Genomic DNA, 13,226 nt, shown 5'->3' on the forward strand with positions numbered 1-13,226 from the left:
CTGTAAAAACAGACCTGGTCTTGAAATTTGCTTTTAAAGTCTGACAATAGGATTTTTAATATAGTTGCATGGGAGTATAAATAAATTGTGGTCTAGCTTAGCACATTCAAATAAGTAGAAAGTCAGTCTAGGATAACAGCTTCTCGTGCAGATATTCCTTTGAAGTGAGAACCCTTGGAAAGTGCAGGGAAAAAGTTATCTCTATGCTACTCCCAACTGGTGTAATAAGGGTGAGAGAGGATGCATGGAAATCAGCAATTCCAGTGATTTTTAGTATGTCGGCTGTGACCCTCCAGCATCCATCATGAGGGCACTCCAGGCTGTGTTCATTAAACTGAGGTGCCATGTAGGAAAGTCTTATCTACATTATTTTATTTCAGCCTCAAAAATGAATCAGATATTTATATCAGAAGTAACAGAGATAGTGTTCCAGCCTTACATACCTATCAGAAATGACTTGTTACCTGAAGATAACAGAAGTAGAGGATGGAAAAAGGAAATGTGATAAATACATAAATATTACTTGCAGTCAGAAAAAGGCAGGATCTGCACCCTCTTGAACTCACAGTCACTATCCAGCTTCCTTCAATCTCAGTTTCTCCTTTTCCACTTCAATGTACTCCTCCCCATTCTTTCATTTCCATCTTTGCTCAGATTCAGTCCCAAGACTTGCTTTTAATTTCTTTCTCTCAGGAATAACATTTATCCCACTTTTCAAATAACACTATTCAAATAATTGCAGAATTACAGGAAAGTGTCCTTCAGACAGTTAAAAATGAAATTTTTCTGCTGTTGCTGTGTCTGGGGGACAAACACCTGCACCCACAAGTAGCAACAAGGACCAGAACCACATGGACTCCTCCCAGATGGATCTCCCTGCCCAAAAACCTGCCCAGTTTGTAAAGCAGCCCATCAAAAGGGAGGCTTGGCCCTGCTGCTCTCACCACGTTGTTGACAACAGCACGTCAGTGCTGAGTAATTTAGTCATTTATAGTAATACAGATATTTTTGACCAAATTTTGTGATGAGACACACAGAGCTGCCTGGAGCAGGACTGGGAAGAAGAGTCAGTGGGCAGATTCATTTGCAGCACTGATCTGGAAATTTGTGCCTCGAGAACACACTGTATTTTTACATGTCTAACCTGCCCTTCAGGCAAAAATAACTTCTTTGAAAATAAATTACTCAGAGAATTTGCATTCTTGGACAACTCATCATGAGGGCAGAGTCTACATCTTCTTTAAGCCTGCGAAGTGCTACAGACACAGGACGCTGCACTCTGCTCAATCCACCTCCATTTCAGTTTCCAGCAAACCAGTGGAGGTCTTATGGGGTTTATTACTACCTGAATTTACAGGTGCCTGCTTGAAAACACCTTGCTGTTTCTACTGCTTCATGGCCAGAGTCCTTTTCCCCCCATTCAGAATCTTTGTGCACATTCAAAGCTGTGCATAAAGCCAGGATGTGCCAGAAAGAACAAGGACAGTGACTACAAGGAAGCAGAAAATGGCAAATTAAAAAGTCTTAGACATTTAATCAGGCTTGTCACTGCTTTTCCCCTTCCCAACAACCAACTATAGAAATTTCACAGCTTCCAGGTCTTGGTGCTCTCTGTAGTACAAGATTAATCAGTACTGATCAGCCAGGGCTGCACATCTTCTAAAATCACTGTCAGCACAACAGAGCATGAAAACCAGTAGAGAAAATCATTAACAAACCAAAGCTGTCTCAGTTTCCCATGCCCAGTGTTTGATTATGGTGGTTTTAAGCTGCTTTACTGGAGCAACAGGATTTTGCTCTTTCAGTTCATTTATGGCAGTGCTGGAACATGAAGCAATTCCTTCACTCTCATTTATTTCTCCAGAATTTTTTCACTCTGATTTCTCCCCCACTACCTCATAACAAAAACATCCCACCAGAATGAGAAAAATAAATATCTCTGATCCTCCCACAAGCAGCACCACCCACTTTGGGGTGAAGCACCGGGTGAGCTGCAGCTCTCCAGGCTGGAAGAGAAGGAGATAAAGTCTTGTTTCCTTTTTGCAATTGCTTCTCCATCAGGTTTTCTGTGCTTTATATTTTCACCCTGCACTTCTCCCATGTTTTCTGCCCCTGTTCTCAGGCTTCTGCCAATGAATGGTAATGAGAGCCAGGCTGAATTCCATGGTAGTTACAGAGACCTGAGACAAGAGGTGCACTCAGCAGCTTACAGAGTGACTCTGGGACAGCCTGATGCATGCAGGGCTGAAGCATTTTTGCACTGGTGTTTATTGGGGTCTGAGACATCCAGCAGGCTCACTCCTAGTTTAGTCCCAATATGCATCTAATTGTCACAACTGCCAGGGAAATTATCCTCAAGAGTGCATTGAGGTGGGACAGGACAGGGGCTGAGGGGCTGCACCAAGGTTTGCTTGGAGCCCCTTGGGCTTGTTGGGGCTCAGCTTTGGCATCTGATGATTAAAAGCCACCTGATTAAAGTAACAACCTCCAGGAGGAGCAGCATGGGCAAAGAGAAGCTCCTGGGCATTTCCATGCAGCTAAAAGACTCCAAAACAAGAGTTTTGAGGTTAAATGCCCAGCACAAGGCAGCCCTGGTGCAGCCTCACAGAAACTACTTGTGCTGCAGAGAGGTTCCTTTGCTGGGCACTCATGACTTGGGCAGGGAGAAAACACTTTAAACGTTACTCCTTTTGCATATGTCACTCAGTCCTTTGTGGAATACATGGTGTGCTTTAAAGGGCAGAGCAATTAGCCTCTCTCAGGTCAAAAATCTTTCCCCTTCAGAAATGCCACAGAGCCTATCCATTTATAACACATCGAGCTGCAGTGAGAGCTGCCAGGAGGAGAAACTGCCAGAACCCTGCACAGCAGCTGCAAGAGGAAGGAGGAAACTATGCAGTGGTGATCTAGAGGCTGGAGAAATTTTGGGTAATCCCTGTTCTCATCCCTGCCAAAATCCTATTGCATAAATCAGCTTCCCTGCTGTTTGGTGGACAGCTCAAGTTTGGGGTCTCCCTGTTGGCTGCTCCTCTTCCAGAGCAAACTGGGGGATCTCCACCTTCACTCCTGCTCTCGTTTGCCCCTGGTACTCATTAGTGTTTTTCTCCTTTTCCTCTCTGTGTGTTCTCTGCTTCTGTTTGCATTCAGGTCTCCCCTTGCTGTTCATTTGGAATAAAAGGACTGTAAAAGGCTCCAAACATAGGGAATTACAGAGATTACATTCTTGGTAATACCACTCTTTATTTCTGCACCAGGATGCAACCTCTGCACAAGTGCAGAGGAGGGAAGGGGTTCAGCTCAACTGATACACAGAAGAATGGTACTACTTGATAATTTTAGTTGCAGTGGCCTGAGGGCATCTAGCCCTGGGAAGCCAAGAAGGCCCAATCCTATTTACAAGGACCGGAGGATTCTTCCTTAAAACACTTAAGGAAGTGGCCAAGAAAAATAAAAAAATCCAAATTCAACCAGTCCAGGTGTCAGATTACCCCTTTTGGGTAAATATCAGGGGATATTTTCCTCTTATTTCCTTTTCCATCCCTTTTCTGAATACAATCCAAGCTCCTTTAGCAACAGGGAGGCTGCTATCATTCATTTCTCACCCCTGATAGTAGATGACAACCAAATGAGATGTGCTGGTGTGTGATTAACCCTGAGGAGCCACCAAGCCTGGCTGCTACCAGCACTTCTGCACACATTAATACTGGTCATAAAACCTGCTGAGTGCCAGCAGTTCCCTTGAAAGCTGCTCAGAGAGTGTTTATTGAGGCCTAATAGCTACAAGATACAGATTAAATGTAGCAAATAGTGCAAAGATTTTGTTTTGACACTTCCCTGCAATTAATTAAGGCCATTGGGGTGGGGAGCATGAAGGGAAGGCATTTGTAAGTGCGTTAACCTGTTCCCTGAAAGGAACCCAGACTCTGTTGGGATGGCAGAGGCAATCCCCACAGCAGGGCATCCAAGGAAGGCAGAAACTCAGACAAACACCATTTGATTTTCCCCACCCTTGTGACTCTGTTGATGGTGGAAGTGCAGGGAGCTGACCTGGTCACACTTTTACAAGAATGGCATCTGCAAAATCTGTAGAGTAAAAACTGTGCTGAAAACTCTGCCTGGTGCTCGCTGTCTGTCACTGGAGTGGGCTACAAAGCTGAAATAATAGGAATGAGGAAAAGAAGGAGCAAGTATTTTAGCACTGCTGGCATTATACTTCCAATTTTTTTATATAACTCTGTCACAAACAGTACAGTTCAGGTTTTTTGGTGCAGAACAAATTATTTTCTCTGTGGAGGGAGTTGAGGACAGGGTTTAGAGTTAGACCCAGAGGAAGCAGACATGCAACTCTATGTTTAGTGCTTCCAGCAGTGAATCCTTTTGCAGATACTGGCTATTCCCCTCTGTTGATGAAACCACAGTAATACAGTGAATTAGTGTTGCAAAGTGCCATTCAACATTCAATCAACAAATTGCACGTATGTTTCTATTTATTCTACGTGAGAATTTAGGAGGTTTAATCAGAAATTTGGGAAGGAATTTTATACTTTAAGATAAATAATATTTATATATTTATGATAAATAAATATTCCCCTTCTTGTTGCATAAACCCTGTGACCTGTCTTTGTGCATGTTGCTGACACTGTGAAATTCCAGAGACCTGGGTCATTTCTCATTCACATCACCCTGACCTTCCTACCACTCCCACTGAAACCCTCACGTGGGTTTAGGGAAATGCAGAACAGGACAGAGTAAACAGTTTTAGATTTAAAATGACTTAACTGTACACAACAGGAACAAAAGGAGAAGTGTTTGCAAAGATTACAACTTAAAAATTACACAACCAACCACTATATAAATTGCAAAACATGAAATAGAAAACCAAGCCCTCTGGACAGCCACCCATCCAACAGCTGTAATTCCCCATCACTAAATGTCCATGTAAGTCTCCACATTGTGCATTTGGTCCAACACTTCTCCTACTTCCATTATTCTGCTGGATTTGACACAGTGAATCCAGATCAAAAGAGAATAAAAGAGCTTTATCTACCCTTTGTACATGTCAGCCTCTCTAAACTGAGCCTTATCCAGCTGATTCAGTGTAACATCAGTTTTAACCCTCTTAGTCACAGAACAGAATTGCTCAGTAACGCTCATGGTCTTCAGAGAACCAGCTACCATTAGTCCATATGCATTAGGAAATGCATTAAAATTGGTATTTCTCCTTTATTAAGACAACAGCCAGATCCTGTTGAAAAATCCCTTTTCTTCTGACCAGCTGCTCCCCGTGTGACACACAGATACTCTCTGACACACACACCTCAGCACCTGTATTGGAGCTAATACTCAGTGACCAGGAAAAGCTTTTGATTAAGAGAGAACGGTCCCTAATTGCAACTCAAACACAATTATACCGATAACTGCAGTATCAGAAAGATGGTTTTAAATGCTTTAGTTGTGAGATTGATAAGAATTTTTTCTCTACTTAAAATTCATGTTTCAATAGATATTAGTTATTATTGTTCAATTAAAGTGACATCAGGCAACAGCCCCATAGGATTTACTGCAAAGCTTCCTGCACCACCAATTTCTTCCTAAAGGTTATGGCTGATGTGTGTTACAGGTGTCAGCTGGGATTTTCATCTCTGGTGCAAACCAACATCAAAATAACCTCCACACAACAAATGCATTGTCCAGCCAGTAAAACTGGGGAGCACAGCATTGTTGCTCAATCCTTCACTATCACCCTCTCCCAAAGAGCAGTGCCCCTCCTTGCTGGACGCAGAGGCTCCTTACCAGAGAGGCCCTGGGGGTCGGAGTGGCGCCTTTCCAGGATTTTGCATCGCTCCTTTCTCTTCTTGCTCCCTCTGAAGCTGCCAAAACGCTTCATGAGCTGCAACATGCACTCGCGTGGCGGCAGCTGTCGCTCATGCCCGGGGTTGGAGAAAACAAAAACAGCACCAGGGGCAAGGCCAGGTGTTGCTTACACCAAAAGCCCAGGTGTGAGAAAAGAACTCTCCAGAAAGACGGCGTGGCTGCAAAAGAAGTGCAGCAGGCCTGCAGCTCAGCTCTGAGGTGCCTGGCTGTGGTGCTCCTGGAGAGCTGTCCTGCAGCAGGCCGCCGACCCTTGCCCGCCAGGCGCTTCCAGCCTTAATTCCGGCATACAGCGACTGCCCTGCGAGGCTCTGGGGACACGGGGAGAAGTTCAAAGTCTGCCCAGCTTGCAGCCACGGAGCTCTTATACATCAGCTGTCAGAAGCCTCGGAGACCAAAGCATTTCCCAGCGGATCAGCTCATGTGGAAAAGGTCAGGAGCCGCCTGATGAGCTGCCTTGTTTAAAAGCCACTGACGGTGCGAAGGAGCCACCAGCGCTCTTGAAGGGAATTGTCACGTGCAGCTGGGCATGACGGCTCTTTCAGCAGGCTGTAAAAGGAAACCACCCCTGGACACACAATTCCTGGCAGCAGTGTCCCAGGCACACTGGCACCACGATGTGACATCACCCAACTATTTTGATTCACGTGTGCTGGGTCTTGGGAGGGACAGGAGAGCCCAGCTGACTGTCCATGAGCTCCGGAATGCCCGGCCCTCCACAGCTAATGACTGATGGATTCATGGGATCCAGCTCCTGCCAATTCATAAAAAGAAGGCTGATACCTTCTGGAAACTGTAGCTGGAGTGATGAGCTGGAGCTTCTCTGTGACGTGCCCTCCCCGTGCTGCATGTATCCCTGTGCTCAGTGCAGGCTGCTCTGTCCAAATTCGCTTTCTGCAAAGCAAAAGGCACCAGCACAGCTGTTTGTAACACAGCTAAATCCACCTCGTGGTCTTTTCAATGAGACAAACATGCACGAGGCTGTTGCTCATCCCAAGCAGCCAGGCTGTATGATGATGTTTGGCTCTGAGTTTAGTGCATTCAGAGCTGTTTATTTTAGGAAAGGGTTGATGATTGTGGGCTGGATCTTGAGCAGCTGGACAGGGGTGTAAGTGTGATCCAAGGCACAGTCAAACCATCGTAGCCAACCTTCCTAAGATCATAGTAAATGCTCTGTTAAATCAAAAGCTTTTTTTGAAATTACAGAACATCAGCCTTTCCTCTGGATACCACTAGATTGTGAAGCTCAGCTCTTTCAAAAATCAAACCCTATTGAGTAATGAGAGTCTTATATTTTGACTTCCTGGGAGGAATTGAAGGTTATATCACCTTTTTCCTCTACAAAGAAACATTACTTCTTCCTTGTGCCCATGATTGCTTCTGGGACTTAATACCAATAGGAAGAAAAACAAAGGCCAGACTTGAATGGTATAGAAAAGGCCTTTATCAACACAGATTCCTTGCAAGTTCTGGTTTTCAGAAATATGCATTAATGCAAGGATGTCTTGGGCCTTCAGGGCCCCCAAGAATATGTGCAGAGGTGACAGCAGGTTCCTCTGTCATCTTCAGCTACCAGAGGCTCCCCCAAGTCTACCCTGAAGAACGTGGAAGAAGACAGTACAGAGGACACCATTGTTCCTTCACCTAGCAACCAAAACAATCAAATTATTACCAAGACACTTAATTACCTTCCACACAAGGATCTGAACTGATATCCAAGTGAGGCATGATGATAATTAATGTGAAACTGTTCTCAGACTTTCTCGTTCTGACTAGTCCTCCCACTTTCTTTTACCCTCATCTCTGTGGCCCTGTTTCAGCTCTGCAAGTGAACATCCTGCTGCTTTTAAGCAAATAACGATCCTTGGCATAAAATCTCCTGCCAGCACAGTGTGTTCACAAAGCCCCCTCTCCAGCCCCTCCCTTGAGGCTCACTGTTCACCCAGCACAGACGAGGAGCAAATGGAACAACGAGTTGAGGAATTAGCAGGGGAAAGTGTCTCTGTTACTTAAATATTTGGTTTAATGTAGCTGTAAGAAGCCTTAAGCTCTGCACACCCCATCTGGCTCTGTGTCACCACCACATTTACCTCTGCAGCTTCATCTGCTCTGTCCCCTCCCTTCACTCTGCCATGATTGTGGCACCACCACAGAGACAGCAGCTGCCCTGGGACAAGCTCTGGCTCTCCCCACAAGCACATTTCAAGTGCTGGTTCTCTACCCACTTCCATAAGTACTTCCCATTTGAAAACCAGCTCCCCCAAACCAAACCTGGATTCTCCTTGCTGCAAACTAAGCCCAGTCATTATTCTCCCACCATGCACAGGGAGAGCAGCGTTCCTTTCTGATCCAGAGTCACCCCTGGCATATTTGACAACAGTTATTCAGTTCCCTGTCCAGTCTTTACCTGGCCAAAAACACCTGGCCTGCATTGCCTACACCCCCAATGCAGTCTGAACCTCAAGCTCCCTCTATTTCACAAAAGCATTCCTCATACTTCAGTGGCCAAAGGATTGCTAGGAATGACTTAATGTTATCAGAAAGTAAAAAATTTAAATCCCTTTTTAATGAGATAAGAATTGCTATTGCTTCAGCATGGAAACAGCCCCCTTTTTGATGGAAACCAAGGATAAATAGTCACTGATGACCTTTTCCAGCAGGGCCATTGCACCAGGAGGGCTCATTTCCCCTTATTAAGGGAAGCAGCAAGACTCTAATGTTTCTACACAGAGCTACTAGAAAATGAAACAACACTGTTTAACAACTGACTTTCACAGTAATTTGTTAAAAAAGCACTAAGTGTTTTGAGTATAATCAGTCTGTCTCCCACAGCTAATGGTCTAGCAGATACTTGCACATTTACACCAGGTACTACATCTTCTTAATGATTCCAGTGCAAGGATCTTGTAAAACTAATAATAAAAAGCTGTGCTTCAAAGTGTTCCTTTGGGGCCATCTATGTTCTGGAGATTGAAAACACAAATCCCTTCCATCCCCTCCAAGCAACCATGAAATGTACTCTTGTCAAGCCACATTAAAGTCTCCCAAATTAGTTATCCCATATTATGATTTTTGAGCTGCATAAGGATAACACTGTGCCCCTCCAAAAATCCTACATGAACTCACTCTGAAAGATACCAAGCAATGGGCAGCTTAAAAAATTATTTTTGGGGAAGGAGCAAACAAACACTGGTGTATGTGTGTCAAACACTGCCCTAATCCCACTGTATCTGCCAAACATCAGCCCAAAAACCCCCATCCCTGCCTGGGCTCCCTCTTTTTGATGCTTTTTGCTTTTAAGTTCTCCACCTCTCAGGATAAAAGAACCTGCCCCCAGTGATTTACCACGACTCCCCAGGCACAAGCATAACAAAAATCTTTTTTTCTCTGGATGTGATGTGAAGGTTTGTTCTCTGAGGTAGAATTGAGTGTTCAGATTTGGTCACCAGACAGAAAATATGGAAGATGCCATCACACCAAAGTGCAGCCACCAGACATCAGAGCTTTGAAACACAAACTGATTCATCCATTTCACGGAGGTGTAAATTCTCTGCCATGGGAAAAACACTTTAAAAACTGGTATTTCAAACCATTGCCTCAGTTGCCTTTTTAACAGGAGCTTGAACCTGATATACAAATGCAGCAGCAGAATACAGAGGAGGCAGCGGGGGCTAGTTAATGCTATCTAATTTATTTTCACATGAAAATGGAAAAAACAATGTTTTCCTCCTCGAAATTTAAATGCTCATTTAGCTCAAAACAGGAAGGCTAAGAGAAATATGTATCCCCTTAGTGACAATTACTGTTTGAACTCGCTGCTGACTGCAAATCAGCAAAACCAAGTATTTCCCTTTCCTCATTGCTGAGAATTTCCTAGTTCAAAATGCCCTCTGTTTTTGTCATTGCTAAGAGAAATAAAGTTCAGATCTATGCTCAGAAAGGTAAAGCATACTTGCATTTCTACATGGATCATGTTTCTCTGCCATGTTGTCCTAAAAGTTTCCCCTAAATTGGATTTTTTTTTCTAATTTTCATTTTTTAAACTCTACCTAATGATGTTGGCAAAATTAAACATTTTAATGCTGTCAGTGGTGCTGGCACATGCTTACACATCTTACAACACCAGACTGATCTTAACTGCAACCATATTTCATATAAATAGAAAATGTGGAAAATATTTCAAAATAACATGCAAATAAATAAGAGATCTTTGCTCTAAAAAAAAAAAAAGCCACTTGAGTCCAGGTGATGCAATGCACAATAACAAAAAGCCTGTTTAGCCTGAACACCATTTGCAGGCTGATTGAACTGAACACATAGCCCATGTTTTCAAAGAGAAACACAAACTACCACTTTCCCCATCTGGTCCAAGCCCAGCTCACACCCCATAAAAGAATTGCAAGTTTATGACTCCAAGCTGGGCTCAATTACTTCCCATAATCATAACCAAGTGTTTCTGTGTAATGAGCTTTCGTCCCCCTTTTTTAATACTACTTCTTGCTGCTTTCACTGTACATTAAGAAAGATTTCGATCTCTGAAAAATCTGTCAGAAAAATCGAAAAGTTTAATTTCACTTCTTTCCAGCAGTCCCCTAAGGTGCATGCTGTATTCCCCAGAACTCTTGGTAAATTACTTATAGATTACATCCTGGCATCTTTGTGATGTTTTCCTATCCAGAGCTTTAACACAAACCAGCAGGAATAGGGGTAACAGCAATGGCAGTGTTGGCATATTGGTGATTTCTAGTAAGAAAAACACTTTTTCAGACCCAAAAAAGCAATAAGCTGGGACTGATGACTGTGATCCCATCCAAATGATAATTTTATCATTTCCCCACATCCTTCTAATAAACCTTGGTGCATATGTTTCCAGCACTCACTTCGACAATTTCACATCTATTGTGAAAAACTGAGCTGTTTTTAAATGCATCTCCATCTGGCTGAGCTCAAAACACCAAAACAGTATTTGATCCAGGAAGTACAAGATGGCTGCTGACAACACCACTTCTAAAATTTAGTAAGTTCTCAGAAAAAGAAAAACATCTCAGCAGTAACTTCTACAAAAGAAAAAAAATAATGCAACAGCAGAGAAAATAAATTCCTTAGAAGCATTTTCCACTTGGGCTTTTTTCATCTCTTCTTGCTTCTCTTTCTTCTTACTTCTCTGAAGTCTTTCAAATATATTGATCCACAAAACCTTGAGAAGGAGATAGAATTCACTGAAACATCACAAATCTCCTTTTTGTTCTCTTCTTGTCCTCCTTTCTTTACTGCTTCTTCATTTCTCATGCAGAATTGGAACAGATTAAATGATGTTAAAGTTAAAATGGGCATTGTAGGGCCTTCAGTTTAAATTAAAGTCTTAAAACCAGCACTGAATGCATCACAAAGGGAATGTCAGCAAATGAAATAAGACAGATATTGCTCAAAAAAAGTAATATCTTAGTGATGGCCAGGGCCTGAAAAGTGAAATTGATACAATTATCCCAATACTCGAAGAGTATAAGAGACTAAAAAATCTGAGCATCACAACTCTACAGAAATACAGGCCTGCACTGATTCAGTTTTGGGAAGGGAAGGGAAGGGAAGGGAAGGGAAGGGAAGGGAAGGGAAGGGAAGGGAAGGGAAGGGAAGGGAAGGGAAGGGAAGGGAAGGGAAGGGAAGGGAAGGGAAGGGAAGGGAAGGGAAGGGAAGGGAAGGGAAGGGAAGGGAAGGGAAGGGAAGGGAAGGGAAGGGAAGGGAAGGGAAGGGAAGGGAAGGGAAGGGAAGGGAAGGGAAGGGAAGGGAAGGGAAGGGAAGGGAAGGGAAGGGAAGGGAAGGGAAGGGAAGGGAAGGGAAGGGAAGAGGAGAAGAGAAGAGAAGAGAAGAGAAGAGAAGAGAAGAGAAGAGAAGAGAAGAGAAGAGAAGAGAAGAGAAGAGAAGAGAAGAGAAGAGAAGAGAAGAGAAGAGAAGAGAAGAGAAGAGAAGAGAAGAGAAGAGACCTCACTGACTTAGCAGCAGTTGACATCAGTGCTTAGCTGTCCTTGCATGTCAACCCTACACAAACCAGTGACCCCAAAATTACCCATTTTTCCACATTTTCCCAATGCTACAGTGGATGAAATAAAGACATATATGTTATATTTATATTGCATACATAAAATCAGAGACAGTGGCCAGCAGCATCCTATTAGACCTGTGAGACAACACAGAAATGCTGACAGAAGAGAAAATGGAACCACACCTTGAAAAGCTAAATGCTTAGGTAATGCTTGAGAAGACCTCCCCATTCCTGACACCAGCAGTTTCACCAATGACTCTCCCACTTTTCACTGATTAAAAAAGGACCTCAAGGCTCATCTGCAAGGGAACAGCAACTTCCAGAGGAATGAAACATTCCCCACAAATCTGAAGGGCAAAGGAGGATTTGTGTGCCTCTCCCGCTCTTTGATGCTCTGATGGTGCAGAAGAGCCCAAAACCTACACTGAGGGCACCTACAGGTGTTTACATAAATGTTATTTTGGCAGTGAGAGCAGGGCCTTGTCGCAGTGAGCTGAATTGCTCATTGAACTCAAGCTCAGAGCTCACAAAATCCCAAGGACTAGCCAGGGTATCCATGGGAAGGACTTCAACTAATTATAGAGCCACTGCCAGTCTGGTTACACCAAGGACACTGCACAGGACTCCATCCTGATGAACTAAACACAGGAGTGATGCCAAGAGGGAAAATTCCTACAGGATCAACCTACGCTGCATTCTGAATACAAGTGGGATTGCTTCAGCCAGGGGAATACAATAAAGAAAGGGAGGAATCCTCTGTGTAGAGGAGACTGCACTGAAATCCACCCCCCTGCACAGTCTTTTTGAATTGCAGCAAATCCCTTCATCTGTTTGTTCAAGCCGTCCTTAGCAAAATACAGTAAACCTTCAGAAAAAAACAATACAAGGGATTTTTTAAAACCCCCAAACCTGCACCAAAAACTCCAAAAAAACCACAGGAAAAACAAACAAACAAAACAAACAAACAAACAAAACAAAACAACAACAACAAAAAAAAAAAAAAAAAAGAAAAAAACCCCCCAAAAATCAAAACCAGAACCAACCAAAAAAACCCCAAAAAAGCCCAACAACACAAACCCCCCCACAAAAAACAAAACAAAAACCCCAAGCAAATAAACAGAAAAACCAAACCACCAAAAAAAAAACAACCCAAAACCAAACCCCAAAACCAAACCAAACCAAACCATCACAGAAAATAAATCCAGAAAAAAAAAAACCCTCAAGATCTGTCTTCATTTTTTACCTTCATTTTTCCGAGAAATTAATGGCTCAGAAGCATCATTAGTTGTAAGGAAAGGAATAAAGCCAAGTGCTT

General features: G+C 43.2%; 1 protein-coding gene across 5 annotated transcripts in view; it reads right to left on the bottom strand.

Annotated features, from left to right (window-relative positions):
* The window catches only part of PRKAG2 (protein kinase AMP-activated non-catalytic subunit gamma 2), a 210,484-nt gene that overhangs the window by 101,812 nt on the left and 95,446 nt on the right, over positions 1-13,226 (bottom strand). Inside the window, exon 1 of one of the 5 annotated variants that reach the window (XM_064431802.1) lies at positions 5,794-5,929. The exons of the other annotated variants lie outside the window; for them this stretch is intronic. Coding sequence (XP_064287872.1) covers positions 5,794-5,899 — 106 coding nt within the window. The 5' untranslated portion in view covers positions 5,900-5,929. Of the gene's footprint in view, positions 1-5,793; positions 5,930-13,226 lie in introns of those variants that run through there. 5 annotated transcript variants of the gene reach the window in all.

Source organism: Passer domesticus, chromosome 1, assembly GCF_036417665.1.
Source record: "Passer domesticus isolate bPasDom1 chromosome 1, bPasDom1.hap1, whole genome shotgun sequence".
In the NCBI taxonomy this organism is placed as follows: domain Eukaryota; kingdom Metazoa; phylum Chordata; class Aves; order Passeriformes; family Passeridae; genus Passer; species Passer domesticus.